Source organism: Oenanthe melanoleuca, chromosome 11 (genome assembly GCF_029582105.1).
Source record: "Oenanthe melanoleuca isolate GR-GAL-2019-014 chromosome 11, OMel1.0, whole genome shotgun sequence".
In the NCBI taxonomy this organism is placed as follows: domain Eukaryota; kingdom Metazoa; phylum Chordata; class Aves; order Passeriformes; family Muscicapidae; genus Oenanthe; species Oenanthe melanoleuca.
Genome location: NC_079345.1, coordinates 6,464,474 through 6,482,340, shown reverse-complemented (window position 1 = coordinate 6,482,340; position 17,867 = coordinate 6,464,474). Strand labels below are relative to the sequence as shown.

General features: G+C 41.1%; 1 protein-coding gene across 1 annotated transcript in view; it reads right to left on the bottom strand.

Annotated features, from left to right (window-relative positions):
* Positions 1-17,867, bottom strand: part of RSPRY1 (ring finger and SPRY domain containing 1) — a 34,146-nt gene that overhangs the window by 15,214 nt on the left and 1,065 nt on the right. Inside the window, exons 2-5 of the mRNA XM_056500814.1 lie at positions 8,950-9,127; positions 6,455-6,951; positions 3,504-3,556; positions 1,974-2,086 (exon numbers count right to left, since the gene is read on the bottom strand). Coding sequence (XP_056356789.1) covers positions 1,974-2,086; positions 3,504-3,556; positions 6,455-6,801 — 513 coding nt within the window. The 5' untranslated portion in view covers positions 6,802-6,951; positions 8,950-9,127. The remainder of the gene's footprint in view (positions 1-1,973; positions 2,087-3,503; positions 3,557-6,454; positions 6,952-8,949; positions 9,128-17,867) is intronic.

The following is a 17,867-nucleotide window of genomic DNA, read 5'->3' as shown; positions in this document are numbered from 1 at the left end:
ATGATATGAATAAAATTCCAGACAGGTCTAGAGCATTTTCAGGGTAGTTAGGGGTTAATCTAGAGCCAGAACAAGTCATCCCACAGGGAGAACCCCACCCTGAAAAGTTCCAAATCCTCCTCAACTTTCCAGACTTCATGAAAGTTTCAGCTGATTCAGATTGTAACTGCATAATCTCAGGCAAGGATCTAATTAAAACAGAAGAACTCCTCATATTGAAGTCATCAGCAGCCATTTGGAGGAAAAATGAGCACTGCTCAAGTTGAATAGATGTGTTTTTTTGAACTATGTTCTGAGCCACACTCGAATCATTTGACTGTGCTAGAGTCTGAGGTCTGTACAGAGATCACACTGAAAAGTAGTTATGTTCTTAAAAGGAAAGCCACAAAAACAGAACTGATGAACAGGACTGAGCTAAGCGGAAAGAACAGAGAAAGAAGAGAGAATGACTGAGCTACAGACTTGGGATGGAAAGGACTCACTAAAATTAGACTCTTGACATACTGATACTGCTTTTAGCCCTTATTAGAACTGTCAGAGATCAAGTATTTTGAGTTAAATAAAGATTTTATAGAATAAACAGTTTACTGCACTGCCCTTTTAGCTTTATGGACTTTATAGCCTGCAAAACCAGAAAATTAAATACAGCCTGCTGCTGTTCTCCAGCTGTCATGAAAGTGAAGCACTGACTTAAAACTAACCCTATAGAAAGAAAATGAACAGCACACACTTTGAGGCTGCATGTGGCCAGCAGACCCCACAGCTGCAGCTCTTGTGCTGTAAAGGAGCTACACAGGAAAAACCACTGTGTCCCCCAGAAAAACAGGCACCTCATTCCTTGTCTTGATAAGGTCAACTATTTTATAGCAAACTCCTTAAAAGTATCCAAATAAAAGTCACATGGCTTTTGAAAAACAAATAATTTGATTGCCAAGGACATTGTAGAGCCAAACAAAAAATCCCAAATCACTCTCCCTATGGTGCATTCGCAGTGGTCTCCATTTCCTGATTTTTTTTTTTTTTTTTTTTTTTTTTTTTTACAGCAGATATTTCTAGCCATAGACTTGTTTTCACAATAATTCAGCAGTCTCTGTGACAAGCCATACATTTCTCTAGTTGAAAAGTCTCAGACAACTTTAACCAATAGCCTAGAGGAAAGAAACCCACTTTAGGTAGTTTGAGAGCTTGACCAATTCTCCAGCCACTGACACAACCACCAGCTCTTTATATTCCTAACACCACCAATGGAAGACTAAAACTGGCAGCATCAGGAGCTTGAGAAATGAAAGCAGCAATGATGTGATTATTGATTTCTGAAGAAATGAGATAATGACAAACATTTGAAGACAGACAAGTTCTCTGCACAAACATTATGTTCAGCATCCTAAAGCACCTGAGGCTTTCACACCTGCACCAACACAGCATAAATACCTCAGGTCACCTTTCCGCCTAAAACCAGATTAGTGGCCAGTAAAATAAAAGTATTCTCATTTCCAAAACCATATATAGGTATTTCATAGTTGAAAAATGTAATTTGTTTATCTTAACACACCCATTTGCATTGCATTCCTCATGTGCAGGGCATGAACAAATTCAAAAGTGTCTTGTAAATATGTAGCTTTGCAAATGAGAGAAAAAATGGGCAGAACTTGGGCAGCTTTTGCAGCACCTGCATACCCCTCCCTTCACAGTGTAAGTACCACACAGCAGGAAAGAGTGACAAGAAAAGCAGCCAAAACCCAAGAGTCTCTTGTTCCTTCCCCATGGACCAAATTACCTTTTTTTGGGGAATGCTCCTAGCAGCATTTCGACACCAAGTCACCCCACATTACTTGAAGTTGAATGTTACACCCCTTTTCTGAACCACTATCAGTCTTGCATCACTGGTGAAAGCCACTCAAAGAGATCATGGGTGTGGCAAGTACAAATAACTGACATTCAGCCACAGATAAATCCATTTGCTTTCAACTCACTTTTGTTGGCAGTGGACATTCATCAAGTAGTAGCGTTATAACAGCTGGTCCCAGGGGATCTTCTAATGGAATAACTCTAATTAAAGATTGGACAACTTCCAACCAGCCTTCATCTGCCAACCACAAAACAGAAGGCACACTCAGAATTAACAGTGAAATTCAGAAATGTTCAAAATACATCCCAAAATGTAAACTGAGAAATCCTCAAAATTATCCAGTGAGCTTAGAGACATCAGGAAAAACAGTTTGCTTTTTACACCTCTGTCTCAGTCTGCAGCAGTTTAAAAGTTTAAATTCAAGAAAGAAGAAGTTTACAGCAGCTTGGGTAATAGTGAACACCTCTACAGTTGGAGAAGAGTCTTGCCCAGGCCAGAGCATCCTTTAGTTCCTACTACTATTAGGAAGGAATACTCATGGTGGTATGGACAAGTACTTTTGTTCTAGTGTGATACTTGGAGATCAGAATCCAATAGCAACTCTTAAATGTTGAATGTTACATACACAGTGACACTGAGGAAGTGTTTCTTTTAACCAGAATCAGAGCCTTCTTCCTGAGTTCCCTGAAGTAACATGAGGTTCAGAGAAACTCAGTGAGTTTTTCCTGTGCCTGCTGATCGAAAGAACATTTATTTTCCTAAGGAGCAGCACTCACATTGAATGAGTAGACAAGGGCTTTTACTTGCAAGCAAACATCCACTAAGAAGATGTTAAACTACTGATAAAATAAACAGATGTGGATTTACAAGAAAATAGCTCCCTTAGAAGGGAAAATAAAGGCAGTCTGTATCTGTATACAGGGTGAGTGAGGTTGAACAACCAATGTTCCCTATAACACAGCAGTAATACTTTGGGGGTTTTGTTAGCACATTCCCCTGAAAAACATATTATTGAATTGCTGTAATATCTAACCAGATTGATTTATTTTAATACAGAAATATATTTCCTAAGACCACTACCAACACTACTAAGATAGATAAAAACTCAATTAAACCAGAAGTTTTGTTGAAGTCTTAAGCTGGGAGAATTTCTCCTACTGTAACAAAGGTGAGACAGCCCATGTATAAATGTAGCTTGTCATGTAGCAGCACTTAGGGACAGAGTTGGGACAAATACAACAATAAAGCAGAGGTCTAAGGTCAGCAAGGCCCAAACCAGAAGGAACATGCTATGTGCTGACAGTGGAGCACCTGGGCTTAGCCCAAGTCTGTGTACATGCACAGGATGCTCCTGCTCAGCTGCAAACAGCCATTCTTTGTGGCTTATGGTTTAATGCCACTACAGTGTATTTGTGGCCATCCATTGCCTGCTTCTGGAGATTTCACGTGGGAAGTTTAACTGAATTTAAAAAAACTCAGGCCAATGCATGAGTTTAGTGAAGCTCTGAAGGGCAGAACTGTGTTCTGGCTCCCACATCCCAACACACGTGGCTGAGGTGCATTTCTCTTTGCAAAGAAAAGAGGGGCTTGGGATTTGTTTTGTTTCTTTTGCTTGTGAGTCACAACTGAAATGCCCAACACAATGCCTTGATACCTGTTTCTGCCATTTCATGCAACGTGATCATTGAATAAGGAGGCTCCTGGTCACTGAAAGAGATATTACACAGGTCAAAATTTACACAATCATCAACGTAATACACTGAATGATTATACACAGATAGAAAACAAATCCAGCAACCATTTAACAAAAGGAAGTTACACAGGCTGCAGATTGCTAATGTCATTTTCAGATCTGAAACACAGATGGGATTTGAGCCTCTCTCTGGCTCAGCATCAATATCTCCATGTCTGCAACAGCTGACAAGTGAAATTGTGATCCACATCTGCATGTCTAAAAGATGAACATAATGCCTAGGCTTGGTGCTGTTCTTTAGCAGGTTTCTTGTAGTACATAATGAGGCACTGCATGTCAGAGGTCACAAAGTGAACCCAGAGCCGTGCACAAGAGGCATTGCTTCAATAGGACTTTTTTTTCTCAGAAGTTTTCTGCTAAATATTAAAAAGCATCACAAAATTAAATGGGAAGCCACCTAACAGCATCATAGTCTTCAACAAGAGCTGTTAAAAGAAATAGTTAAGGCAGTTTAACAGAAAACATTTAGCCCAACCTGTTTTCCAACATGAAAACCACAACAAATCAATTCCTCAGTCCAGATTGCTGGAGTAAGGACACAAAGCTATGGACACATCTGTGTATCTGAGCAGGCACTGCCAGTGAAAGCACCTAAAGCAAGACCCCAAAATCCTGCTCAGTAAGCACCTCTAGCTCCAGAAAAAACTTATTCAGCAGCATGTCCTAAAATACTTTATTCAGTGCTCCTTAGGCACTGTGAGCTAACCCCAGGCTTAGACTGGATGTTCCACACTCAATCTCTATCATACAGCTCTGAAAAGAAATTGGAAATGTGAAATACAGAGGAATTTTAGAAAATTTCAACAGACATTACTTATGGAGATAATAAAAGTACCTAGTTTGAGAGATTAATCATAAAGAAGAGGAAAATCTCAGCTTTGATGAAATACATGACATAAATACATGTCTTTTTTTCTTATAAGAAGGTGAACACATTCTTAAATATTTCCACAAGAAAATGGTAAAGTGAAATTTAACGCATTTTTATATTGACATAACATTTGGAACAAATAGTTGGGTTGTTTTTAACTTGAGGCATCTTCACTTTTCTTCTGGAAAGTAATCTGCTCAGAAGGAAAAAGAAGTGCAGTTTTGCAGCCAGTTACATCAGGAGAAAGGACAGAAAGGAGGAAAAAACCCCAACAAAAATTCCAACCTTAAGTACAAGTAAAGGCTATGACAAAAAAGGATGACGTTTTTATCTGCAAGATTTCTGATTTTGTCATGAGTAGCAGGTTTTCACAGCACTGGCACTGAGAAAAGGACAATCCTGTCCCACTGATTTCCATTTTAACCACTTAATTTCCAACATCCCTTCCAAGACACACCTTCCTCATTTTGAAACAAAACAGCCATTTTGGTCATCTCTTAATTTTCAAGGCAGTTTTTCAAATAAGCACCAAAACAGAGAAATTATCCTTACGAGTTTATAAAATTAAATTTCTAACAAGCAACTTTTATCTCTAAATAGAAGAGGAAAAAAAAAACCCAAAAACCAGTTGTCAGATATGTTTTAGGTCAGGATTGAGATTTGATAAAACCAAAAACAACAAGAAAAAAATGAAAAAACAAAGAAATAGCAAACCGGGAAAGCAACTAATCATAGCTTATCACAGTGCATTTTACTACAGTCTGTGTAAAAGCTCCTGTAAAAATACAGTAGCTCCAGGAATTTGTCATAAACAGGACTCCATGGGCAATGAAATAACCATGCTTATTGTCTCTCAGTGGCATAGGAAAGTGCTTACAAGATTACAAAACTGATTGCAAGACCCACAGGAACAGGATCAACTGTGCACAGAAGTGTTGTGAAACAGCTTAAGGAGCTGAACTTGCTGGAAAGGGGATGGCATGTGGGACTGGGCAGAGACTTTAAAAACGTTTGCTATGATTTGAAGACAGAGCACAAGGTAAAACCTGTTAAAAACAAACACACACCTTAGATTTAAATGTTCATTAAAAACATCAGTCCTGGTATTTTCACTGAAAGCCTTTGACAGCAAAGGCAAACTCCTTCTCTGCAGGCACATTCCAGAGTCGATGCAGGTATATGAATCAAGGCTCACTTATTCTGATCCTTATCCACCCTAAACTCAAACCCCAGCTATCAGGCTGGAATTGTGTTTTTCCTTCACTTCTGGTCTTTCCAATTCCTAGCCTGCACCTAACCCAAAAGGTGTTGAGCTAATTTAACCCACCATTTTAAAGGGCCTTTTAAAGCTTTGTAGAAAGCAACACAAAACCAAAAAAAAAAAAGACCAAAAAATGGATGAGCCCATAAATATCCTCCATGCCTTTAATGGATGCTTTGAGCATGCCAAGAATGCAATACTGGGATTCTGAGTTGGGCAGTCACAACATGTGATCTTTGAAAAGTAGTCAGACTTACAACTGGAAAGAAAACCTCAGTGTGTTTAGCCAGGCTAACAAGGATCAAAGCTCCCTATTTTGCTTCACCATTTCCAAAGAAGTAAAAATCCAGCCTGCAAACAGAAAACTGCACAACAACCAACTTTTAGGACAGAAGTTCCCAGCCTCTGGAGTTTATTGCTTCCTAAACTGTGTATCTGTGCCAGGTAAGAAATCCTGAGCACACTCCTGGTCCCACATGGGTGTAGGCCCATACAGGAATTGTGAGGAAGCTCCTCAGCTCCTGGGAGAGTCTGTACCTGGGCACTCAGGAGCTACTTCTATTACCTAGGAAAGGTGCTCCTCTCCTAAGCCTCCAGATGGAAACAGGTGGCTGCTTCAGGGAGGGTCAGGTGTAGATCGGTGAGAGGCTGGAGCCACAGTTTGAGAGAAGACAAGAACATTTTCATTCATGTTGAATTATTCCTTGAGGAGGTACTTACTTATCTACCAACGTCCGAATTACAGCCAGTGTGTCAAGCACCAGCCCATCCACATTCTGTTTTTTCCTTCTCGGCTCATGAGGCCCTCGACCCCTCCTGGGTGGACGGACAGGGTCCCTTGGGTGGCTCCTTGCTTCAGGGATGTGTGTCCTGCTGTTGTCACTCTGCCTGCCCTGAGAGTCCCCGTTGTCCTCGGCCCCGCTGTCGTCGCGGCACACGCACGAGTTTCCCATGCTGCCGGCCCCCAGGGCTCCCAGGAAACGGGGAATGTGGTGCTCTAGAGTCAACAGCAGACCTTGGAAAAGGCTTCTGCTAGCATAGAACACAACCAAAGCAACTACAATCATCTAGGAAGTCTTAAGGGAAATGTTTGTGTGATCCTGGGTTGTGATCTTTCTGCATTTTAAACGTTGCTACCAGCTGGAACGAGTGGGAAGTTGGAGACTTGGCTGCTGAGAGAATCACTTAAAACACACGTTGGTCATCCAGAAGGAGGTCTGAAAAAGCAAACCCAGAACAAGAGTCAGTGTTACTACTGCTAGAAAACAACAGAAGAATTCCTATTTTAGTAAACACCACCAGTTTAGGTGGATAAAGCAGCTCAGAAACAGAAGGCTTTACCTGAAGTCTATTGTGGGGAAAGGAAAAGGAAGGAAGAGGAGGAGGAGGAAGTTCCCTTGGTTAGGAACTCTCACCCACACACCATTCCTTTCTACACTACCTGTTACTTCCCAGCTCCTTCTTGGTTTTTGGATGCAGAGGAACAAGTTTGCCTGTAAATCTGGCACACTGCTACCCTTTAAATACTAAGTATCAACAAACCATTTCATCTACCCTTCACAGAGACATAGGGCTTATGCCACCCCAATAAAGACTGTACACTTAAGGTTCTCATTTCATATCAGGAACATTTCCAAACTATAAAACAGACAAAATTGTAAAGAACTGATCTTACAAACAATAGATTTAACAGAGAACCATTTGGTCTACCTGCACCTAAACACATTTTTGGAACATGCCTACATCTCCTGCTTTCTCACCCAAAGAAGCAGCAACACTGAATTAAACAGGAATTATAGACACCATTTTAATGCCTTACAAATCTAACTGGGATTTTGAAATGGGTGTTGTGTGCCTGTTTGGATCTAGTATCAAATCAGTCTTCCCTTTTTGGGAAAAAAGACTAATTCAATGATTCTTCTATTTTTCATTCAAATGGTTTGGGTCACATATAGGCTCAGTAGCAACTGAGACCACAGGGCAGTCTCTTCTCATCATTAATTTGAAAATGCAAGAGAAAAAGGATTCAAAGCCCCATTTCATAACAAGTTAAGTTTCAAGGCATATGGCATATTTCTATAGAACATTACTTAAAGTCTCAAGTAAAATAAAACTCTACAAAAGACATATCCTACTTACACACTTCATGTCAGAATAAGTAATTTTTATCTTTTCAAGAATCAAGTTTAACATTAACACTAGAAGTTATGGTGACTATCCTGTAATAGGTTATTTCTATTCTTCAATTATTAAATAATATCATTAGTAGCAGACACATAGCACACTAAATTCAAAAGAAAGTCAAAGAGAGCTGACACCTTTTAAATATGGAAGGCCCCCACCATCAGAGCCAACTGGCAACTCTGCATTTGCTGGCTGCCCTTTGGGACAAGATCACAACAACATTCAGGAAGCCAGACACTGGTCATATGAGCAAGTCTTGGGATGTCAGCTGTCACTGGAAAAGCACTGCAAACAAGCTCTCACAGGCTCTTCTGTCATTTGAAGCACATCAGCTTCTAGCACAGCGAAATGTTCAGTATTAAGAAATCAACTGGAGGCTAACTAAGAAAAAAAGAATAAATTCCTCAAGGGATATTAATTGGAAAAAAAATACAAGATCTTGACTCCTTGGTCAAGAAATTCCTAAACCAAAGATCACTGAAAGGGTTTCAGCATCACATCATGCCAGTTTTATGCCCTAAGCAGTTTGGCCATCAGGCTCAGAGTCCTTCCATCCGAGCCAGGACAGCTGTCACCTCCTCAGTCAGCAAGCCACAAACAGATGAGAGGTGCCAGTGCAGATTGCAAAGACCTCAAATAGAATTGTCTGAGCTCACAACTGGTTCAAATTACTTTCTTGATTTTAAAATGAACTAGTTACATTAAATGCAAAACATGTCTTTCTAGGGAATATGTATGTATTTATGAATCTGTGTTATTTAAGGACATTTTAGCAAGGTAATACTAAAATGTAAAGATTTAGAATCTGAATAAAGTTGTTCTGTAACTTATGGAAATGTTAACACAGTCAATCTATCTTGTCATCAAAACAAGAATAGAAAAAGCTGTATTTTAGAGATAAGAAATGAGTAAGAACCTACCTAAAGAAACAAAAAGAGGCATGTGAAGATTAAAGCTGATTATTGAAGCCTAAGTTTTTCTGGCTGACAACTTAAAGCATGATTAAAAACAAGCAATTATGATCAACTCACCTGTAAGTTTGCTTGGTTCAGGAACAGCTGGGGAAGCTCACAAAGTGCTGTAGCAGAAGTAGATTGTTTTCCTCCAGGGCACAAAGTATCTGGAAAAGGCAGTGTCCTGTAAGCCTTTATGGTGGGCAATGAGTCATTACTGACTCCTTGCAGTCCTAGGAACTATGCTGAGGAGTCCCTGAGGAGAGATGGAATAAAAAAAGAGAATTCACTTGGAAACTGCATCTAAGGTAGACATACTCCACCTCCTCCCTTCAAATGCCATGACATCAAGCTATATCCAGCCTTTACAGAGGGAATTCTCTCCATGCTTCTTCATGATTTCCCAGTTTGTCATCTAAAAGCTTTAGGACTAGACACAGATACAGAAACCCAACCTGTTTCTACAGCCCTGGTATTCCAGACAACACAGCACCAAGTGCAAAGCAGTGCCTGACTCCTCACCTCAAATTACTCCCTACAGGAGAAGAAGAGAGCAATAATATCTGCTCCAAATCCTCCTCAAGTAGACACAGCAGAAAATAAAAATACACTATAAAATTTGATTAGATAACAGGAAGAGAGAAATGACAGGATAAACTCCCCTTATTTAGTAAAGAGCAGGGTTTGACAGCATTCACTTGGCTCTTGCTCACACTCACATACAAGGAGCTCATTGTCAAGCCTCAAACAAACTGAAAGGCTAAATAATTAGAAACACAAGGTAGGAGAGATTGCTACAGATCTGCTCACAAACCAGTTTGTTTGGATAGAGCATGAATGCAAGACAGGTTCTGAAGTGCAAAGGAAACTAAAAAAGGACAAGTTTTTATTCTGCAAGAAGTAGCTGGTACTCCAGCTCTCACCTAACAGCACAAAATGCCAACGCCTGACACCTCCTCTACACCAGACAGCCCCTGTGTGACACTCACTGAACAGCTGCCCCAGCACATCTTGCCCTTAACAAAGCCCCCACAGCAGATGCTGGTGGAGCAGAACTCCTTCCCTGCAGGGGAGAAAAGCAACTGCAGCCTCCTGTGCCCCACACACCTCCACTGGCCACTGGGACCATCCCCACCACAGAAAGCAGCAGCTCTCCTGGCAGGCTCCAGCACATGTGTGAATGCACAGAGTTACAGGCTCCACAGGCTGACCAACCTGCCATGGCTGGAAGTCCAAGTGGTAAAGAAAATCATCGTCCATTGCAAGGGATGCAATGGGAGTGGATTTGCACCTGCCTGGCAGTGCAGATGCCCAGGCTGCCCCAGAGGAGCCTCCTCTGCATCATCAGACCGAGCACACCACTGGAGGAGCTGGCTCCAAGTGGCACTGGGATCATTTCTCTGCAATGTGCAGCCCAAGAGTCGGTGATTCATCCCCTCAAATATTTGGTTACAGCCAACCATAATACTGCCTCATGATGGAAAATGCCTCTTTCCATGAAATGGGAGTGCACTGCCAAGCAAACAAAAAACCCCTCGTGCACATAAATGAGAAGGTTTCAGCCGCCAAAAACACTTTACCAGTTTTTTCTACCACTACAAGAGTAAGACCAGTGATTTCCCCTCTTGAGCAGAGTAACACATGAGCTCAGTCAGCAAATCACACAGTAAAGCTGACACGTTTTCAAAAGCAAAACTATAAGAGTTTTGGCCAGCAGTTTCCTATTAAGGAGATAAAATAATTAGAAATATTTCCTCAGCATTTCTTTCCCAAAGAAATGATGCTCCTAAAAAGGAAGGGATGGAAATACTTGTGATACCTGTCAGATGAAAGTTCAAACCAGAAGGAAATACATGAATTGCTGCAAGATAATCAACTTTGATACAGGAATAAGAGGAAAAAGCAGCCTGTTTGATTAACAAGCTTTTATAATAAGGAGAATTTTCAGCTTTGAAATGATGGGGATAGTACTGAAAACTAAGATTTTCCAGTAAATTACATTCAACTAGAATGTGAAATGGAACCTTTCTCAGGAGATCCCACTGACATGCAAGGTCAACCTCTCACCTGTGAGACTTGTGCAGCTGAAGAGAAGCAGCTGCTGGGTGTCCAGCGTGGCACCACGCAGTGCACGCAGTCAGGGGACCAGGAGGAGTGAGTAAATACCCTGCTGGTTCTTTTGCATGTGGTAACCAACCACCATATTGTGTAATCTGAAGCAAACCCCTAATTCAGTTCTATTTTCTTTAAAAATACCTTGGAGGGTTGAGACTAGTGTTAAAACACGATGGGAAGCAGCCTTTACTGGCATGCAGCATTTCACAAAGCCATTGCCACAGCTGGTTGCTTTCTTGCTGAGGCAAGAGCACCCTAAACCAAAAGCAGACTGACCTTGAGTGTGCCAGTTTCACTGAGAGGTTCACCACGTCTCAAAGCTTTCCAGCTCCTGCACAAGTGCTCATCAGTGAAAACCCCAAGGGTTGAACAAGGTTTATGCAAACAATTGGGCTTTAACCCTGGTGTCTTCTCCAGGTAATTAATCTTTGTCACAAACACAGGAAGATCTGATCTCATTTGACTTGATGTAAAACAGAAAGCAGCAGACAGTAACTACCACTACAGTAGTTTCTTTTTCTGTAGACTCACTGTGAAAGTCAGATTTTATAGTCACTTGCACATTGCACTACTTTGTCTTTTCACTTCCTTTAAACCTCTTTTTAAGCTGGTACAGGAACACTAAAATTGCAATACAGTTTTAAAGTGAACTTCACTTTCCCACTTAAATGAGTGTTGCCGGAGCAGACCTGTAGGGGTTCCTTCCTGCACAGTTTTTCTTACCTCTGGGTACAGAAACACTAGTGCTTAGGACATGTCAGGCATCAGACTGTTCAGCTTTCTTTTTGAAATGGAAACTGAAGCATTTACCACCTTCTGAGCTTCCCCATCTCAGAGGTCATAATTTGTCATCTCACAGTCATTTAGGTGGAACTGTCCTTTGTACTACAGAAAATCTCAACTTTGTTTCAGGTCTAACACTGGTATGGATCACACTTCCTGCTTCTCAGCTCCCCAAGCCACAGACGGATCATTAAATTTCTTATCAGAGACTGAGCTTAAGTTATGCTTTGAGGCAGATGAAAGCACTTCTGAGATAATGATCTTTTATAAAGATAGTGGTATCTGACAGCTCAGTGAAGTTGAACAAGAGGTGCCTCCAGCAGGGTGATGTGGCCTGGCAGAGCTGAACAAGCTCAGCAGTTGCCCAAGGAGCAGAGTATAATGCATTGCCTCAGAAGTGGCAGGGAGATAAAGACAACGCCCTGTAGATGGCAAGGAACACTAATCCTATAAACTGCAGGGATACAAGCACATGAAATAAAATCGATTGGCTTTACCCTATTAAGTTTTGGCACAGACATTCATTTGGAAGCTTATAAATAACTCCTTCAATTAATTCAAGTTAATCTTCCTTGATGCCCAGAAAGTTAAAGGCATTATCAGCACTACAATTCTGACAAAAGCATTCCTGACATCAGGATTCAATATTAAATAAAAAAACCTCACCTAAAAAACCAAAACGCTCCCAAAAAATCCACAAGAAAATCCAGAATAGACAATGCTGGGAGGAAAGTGACTCTTTGGATACCAAGCAGAGGTGTAGAATAGCAAAGAATTAATAAAAAAAAAAAAAGAGGCTTTTTAAAAAAAGCTTTATCTAGTAAAATTTACAGCAATCCGTTTCACAAAGGATAAAGCTTTATCTATATCAGTATCCAGAAACCACTGGAAGAGATCTCTTCAGTCACATGGAGATCAGCTCTTTGCAATACTTAAAAAACCTTGTGCATGAGCAAAATCTAAACCACAAAAGCATTTTGAGGGGCAAGTCAAGAGACTGAGCAGCTCACTCAGTGCCCTGCCCTGGGAACTGGAATTAGGGCTAGCACAGAGGCATCCAAGTCATCACACTGTGGGCACCAGGAAGATGCTTCAAGGAGTGACTGCTGGAAGCAGGGACTGATTCTTGTCAGCAAACCACCAACAAAATGTAACTGAGCCAAAAGAGCAGCAACTCAGAGTTTGGCTGTTTTTTGTCTAAACTAACCTTAGTGCTTTTCTAACTCGGAGCTGGGCTTGTTTTCAGAGGAACATTGGGTGCAGAACTACTCTGTAGCAGGCAGAATAGTCTCCAGCCATCTTAGCCCAGCTACGAGGTGTGACTATTATGAACACAAAATTCACACATCCAAAAACTGCTTTCAGTGTAAAATTTTGATAACATTGCTGAAAAACTCAGCAATGTCTCAGCTGGAAGCCTGACAACTGCCTTGGTGAGCAGGGCACAGAGAAATGTCTCGAAACAGGCTGAAGAAAGTTCCATGTCTTGGTAATTGAAGCAGCATCAGAGGATGGACTGATCTTTCAGAGGACAGAGCTGAGAGTCACCTTTGTGGTCTTCCCTGCCAGCCATGGAAAGCTGACTGCTCTTTGCTAGACAAAGTTCAGGACTGTACTGACAGAGCAGGAAATGCCCTTCTAACTCTTTTCTCCTGTGAGTGGATACAGTGACAGCTGCTCAAGAGACTGTCATCTGAGTCCAATACAACATGTAGGTCACTAGGTTAGCAAACCTGCCTCAGAAGCACTCATGGAAAGCACAATTCCTGAACTACCTGGGGCTTCCAAAACTGAATACAGAACCTGAAACATAGCACTGGCCAGGTCACTGGAACTCCCTTATCTCACCTACTTCACAGAATCACTGGGTTGGAAGATACCTTTAAGACCATAGAAACCAACCCATGCCCCAACACCTCAACTAGACCATGGCACAGAGTGCCACATCCAATCTTTTTTAAACCACATCCAGGGATGGTGACTCCATCACCTCCTTGGGCAGACCATTCCAGTAATTTATCACAGAACTTATTTAAAACAATAGAAAACCCATATAAGAACTGAGGTTCATTTCTCCCCATCTGTCCCTTCAGGACCTTTCCTTTCTGCAGGAGAGAGAACACAGTGTGGATTCACCAGCCACGTGTAACAAGTGATGCTCCTGCCAGCTCTCACAGGTGTCCTGCTCCAACCACTGAGCTGTGGCATTTTCTCACAGTGTTTTAGGGCCTCTGCCAGTAAACCCAGAGGAAGTTGCTCAATGTGCTGTGGCCAAGGAGGAGAAGGGGCCTGACTGCCCGAGAGATGGCTTGGACAAGTGCAGGTGGGTCAGGAAGTGGGAGGATGATGGGCACATTCATGTCTCACAAAGCACTCTGAATATGGCTTAAACAAGACTGTGCACCCAGTCTAGGCAAAAAAGGCAGAAAGCTCAAAAACTATTTGAGAGCCTTTAAAAATCCTGTAACTGTACCAGGAACACAAAGTCTCAGCCACCTGGGGCTTCTGCTAAATAACTTTCAGAGGAATTTCAGGAGAATTAAGGTTAAATTGTTTTGCTAGTTACATTTAAATACCACTTCACTAAATAGTACAAAGGGGTAATGCTCTAAAGAGAGAATAGCTCACCTGTTTGTTTTTTTTTTTAAATCTTTTATATCAGGACTGAAACATTAACCAGAGTTTGAGTGCAAACACACACACCATTCTTCAACTCACCATTAGCTGAATGTTTTTAAAAGCAAGGAGAACAATTCTAACCCTGCTCCATGCCAGACAGCTTTGCCTTTAGAGAAGAAAAAAAGAGCATCAGCAGGTTGCTGATTTCCTTTTTTCAGTATGACTTTCTAGCATGTCCTACTGTCTGCAGGAAGGTATAAGATACACATGAATGGTGCAGCCTTCTGGCTCATAGTTCACCAGCTGCCCTCTAACCTATGATTCAAGCTGTAAAATTGTACCAGTTTGTGCACCTGCACTGAAGCCAGCAATCCAAAAAACCCATGCCAACATTTAAGATCAAAACGTCCTTGACACTCATCCTTCTCTCACCTAACAAAATACCAAGATATTCAGATACTTAGAGCAAAAGTGAAGCATCTTCTATGGGGAAAAAAGTCTTAGGGAGAAAAATAATTATAGTTGTGTTTTATATGCTCAGAAATCACTATTCCCCTGAGGGGAGAGAAAAATTAGGAAAAAGATGGATTTCTTCTTACTGGTCATGGTAACTCATTGAATTCTATCTAATAAACATGCATTTCAAAAAAAGGAGCAGCCCCTCATCCCAGACTTTAGACTGCCAGGTATCCCTGCTGCTCAGGCAAACCCCACCAAGCACACAAAGCTTCCAAAGCACAAGTCTGGTCTCAGAAATGGCAAATCAAGGGCAGGTAATTACAGGCACTTCTGAGGAGAGATCGTGATGCATTGGTCAGTCACGCAACCTCATGAGTCATGTGTGAACATTTGACTTTTATTAGACCTCAGCAATATAATGAAGAATAGAAAAGGAAATAAAGATCTTGCTGGCACAGCCACTGCCCTGCAATGCCAACTTTACAGCTATCACACACAGACCAGGAAAATAAAATATATTGTCAGGACACAAGGCAATAAGAAGTACACGAGGTACTTGAAAGATGAGGAATCTCAGTGTAAGAACACTGCCTGCACTGCTTTAAACAATTAATAAATTCAGAGTCTACTGACCAATTGTAAGTTCAACAGAGGAAAAAAATACACACAAAACCCAGTCTGAAATGGTGAACACAACATATTGATAACTGAGCAGAACAGGACAAATATCATGACATTAGCTGAGCTTCAATTTACTACAAGGTGACAGCATTTTAAGTTGCTGACTGTGTGTTGAGAGGGAAACCAGAAAGTGCACATGATGAGCCTTGCTCCACTTTGTGAGGATATCACCATGCAGCTACATGACCAACAGAGGATATTTCCAAACACAGCACATTGCCAGGTAGGGGAAATAATGATATGAAAGGAAATTCAAATGAAGAAACCTAAAGAGTTACAGGCCAGTAAGTGTTCTATGACAAATCACTGCCTTTATCACTAACTTTCTGCTTACACTAATAAATATCTTCCTGTTATTCCTTCATTTTAACAAACAAGCAAAATCTTGAGGAGAATTGACTCTGATTCCACCTGATTGGTAGAACATGAGGGACATCTTACTTTACAGGAGGGAACCAGAACATTATAAGTGATCTATTTCAGTCCTATCCATTAGACTCACAGCAAATGAAATGCATTTTAAGCCAAGACCTCCTATGTGAAAACACTGATAATGCACCAAGGGAGAGCACTGCAGGGTTGTACAGAAAACCATCATATCCCTCTAAGAAAAAAAAAAAAAAAAAGAACATTAAGGAAAATCAGAGAATAATGTATCAGTAAGAGAACAAGAGAGCCACTGAGTGACCAAATGATGAGGCCACTCTATAGAGTAGAATACCACAGTGTTTACCACCAAGGATTGCAGTGAAATTCCATGTATAGGAGGCTGAAGGCAAATAAAGGAAAGTTAAAGACCTCAGGGAAACCAATAAGCCCACCCTCCTGCAAACACACACTGGTATCAGAGCTGATAAGGAAGGTGTGTGGGCAAGATGGATTAGGTCTATCAGCAATCTAAGAGTGGGTAAACAACCAAGGCTAAGCTAATAAACAATCAGCATCAGCAAGAATTATAACAAGAGTTGTGCAGAATGCAAAACACAGCACTAAAATACCCTGGAGGAGCTCCCTACTCAAGTGATGGACAGGGAAAGCTGAAAACTTTCAGCTAGCAGGAACCTCAAGAGAATGTCTGGATGAAAAGGGAAGAGACAAGAAGCGATCACGCAACTACAATTGTGCTTCACTCATCTGAAAAAGAACACACCACGGGAAATTCACAATCTGTTCAAGCAGACCTATAAATAGGAACAAACAGCAGAGATTGGGGCACAAAGCAATAACAGCAATGTCCTAAAGGCAGGGACAGAGGAATGGGTGCCAGGAGGAGAAAGGGCCTCTTTTGCTGAGTGGACTTCAGCAGAGAACAAAAACAAAGGCAAAAAGCGCTTATAGAAGAATGGGCCCGATTTAGATCAAAGAACAGATCAATTCTGTGCATTTGGATAAATGCAAAACAAAAATGAATTTAACAGCACCACAGACTCTTAAAATAACATGACAAGTTTTGAGAATGCACAGTCCTCTGGAAATCCACAGTCAAATACAGGAGTACAAGAGGAGGCGAGATGCAAGGGAATATTTCAGATGGCTCAGGGTTGATGAGAACATTCACTATTTAAAAATCTGTATAGTTTAACAATAGCAAAAATTCAAATACCAGGAAGAAAAAAGGGAAAGTCACAGTACACAAGTGGATGTAGGTTTCCACATGACAGCAATCTCATCGCACTGATGGATGCACAGAATTAGTAGAAAAGAAGAACTGAGCTCAGGACCAGCATGAGAAAAGAAAACAACTCCAAAACAAATGCATGCATTCAATGCAAGACAAAGGACAGAAAAACTAAAATCCTGAGGGGAAGCTAGTGCTAAGTAGAAAAAAAAATCTCCTATATTGAAGAAAACAAACACTGACACAGACATAAAATAAAATTTAAAAAAAAAAAAATCACCAAACACACTAGCATTCAGAAAACAGAGCACACTGAATAAATTTAGGAGAGAAAAGCAGCTCTTATGCCTGTATTTCTCCATGGACCAAAGTTTCACTGTGTCAGAAAAACCGATAACACTGGCTGAGCACCAAAATGAACTCTGGGCTCAGGGATGAGAGTTGGCAATAACGAAACAGAAAATGAAATATAAGGTGACTACAGCCTTCCTTGGGATCAACATTAAGATTGTACCTAGAAGGGACAGTGCACCTACTGCTACACAGCAGAACATATGAAAAACAGCAGTTCCTAAAAAGAAGGGGTCAATGAAGGCCTGCGAGACAGACACAGCAACCAGCAGGACAGAACCAAAGGGCTTAAAAGAGAAACTCATGCTCCATATGGGCATAATACAAGCAATGAACAAATCTTGCTTTATAAGCACTGAAGTGGCAGAGC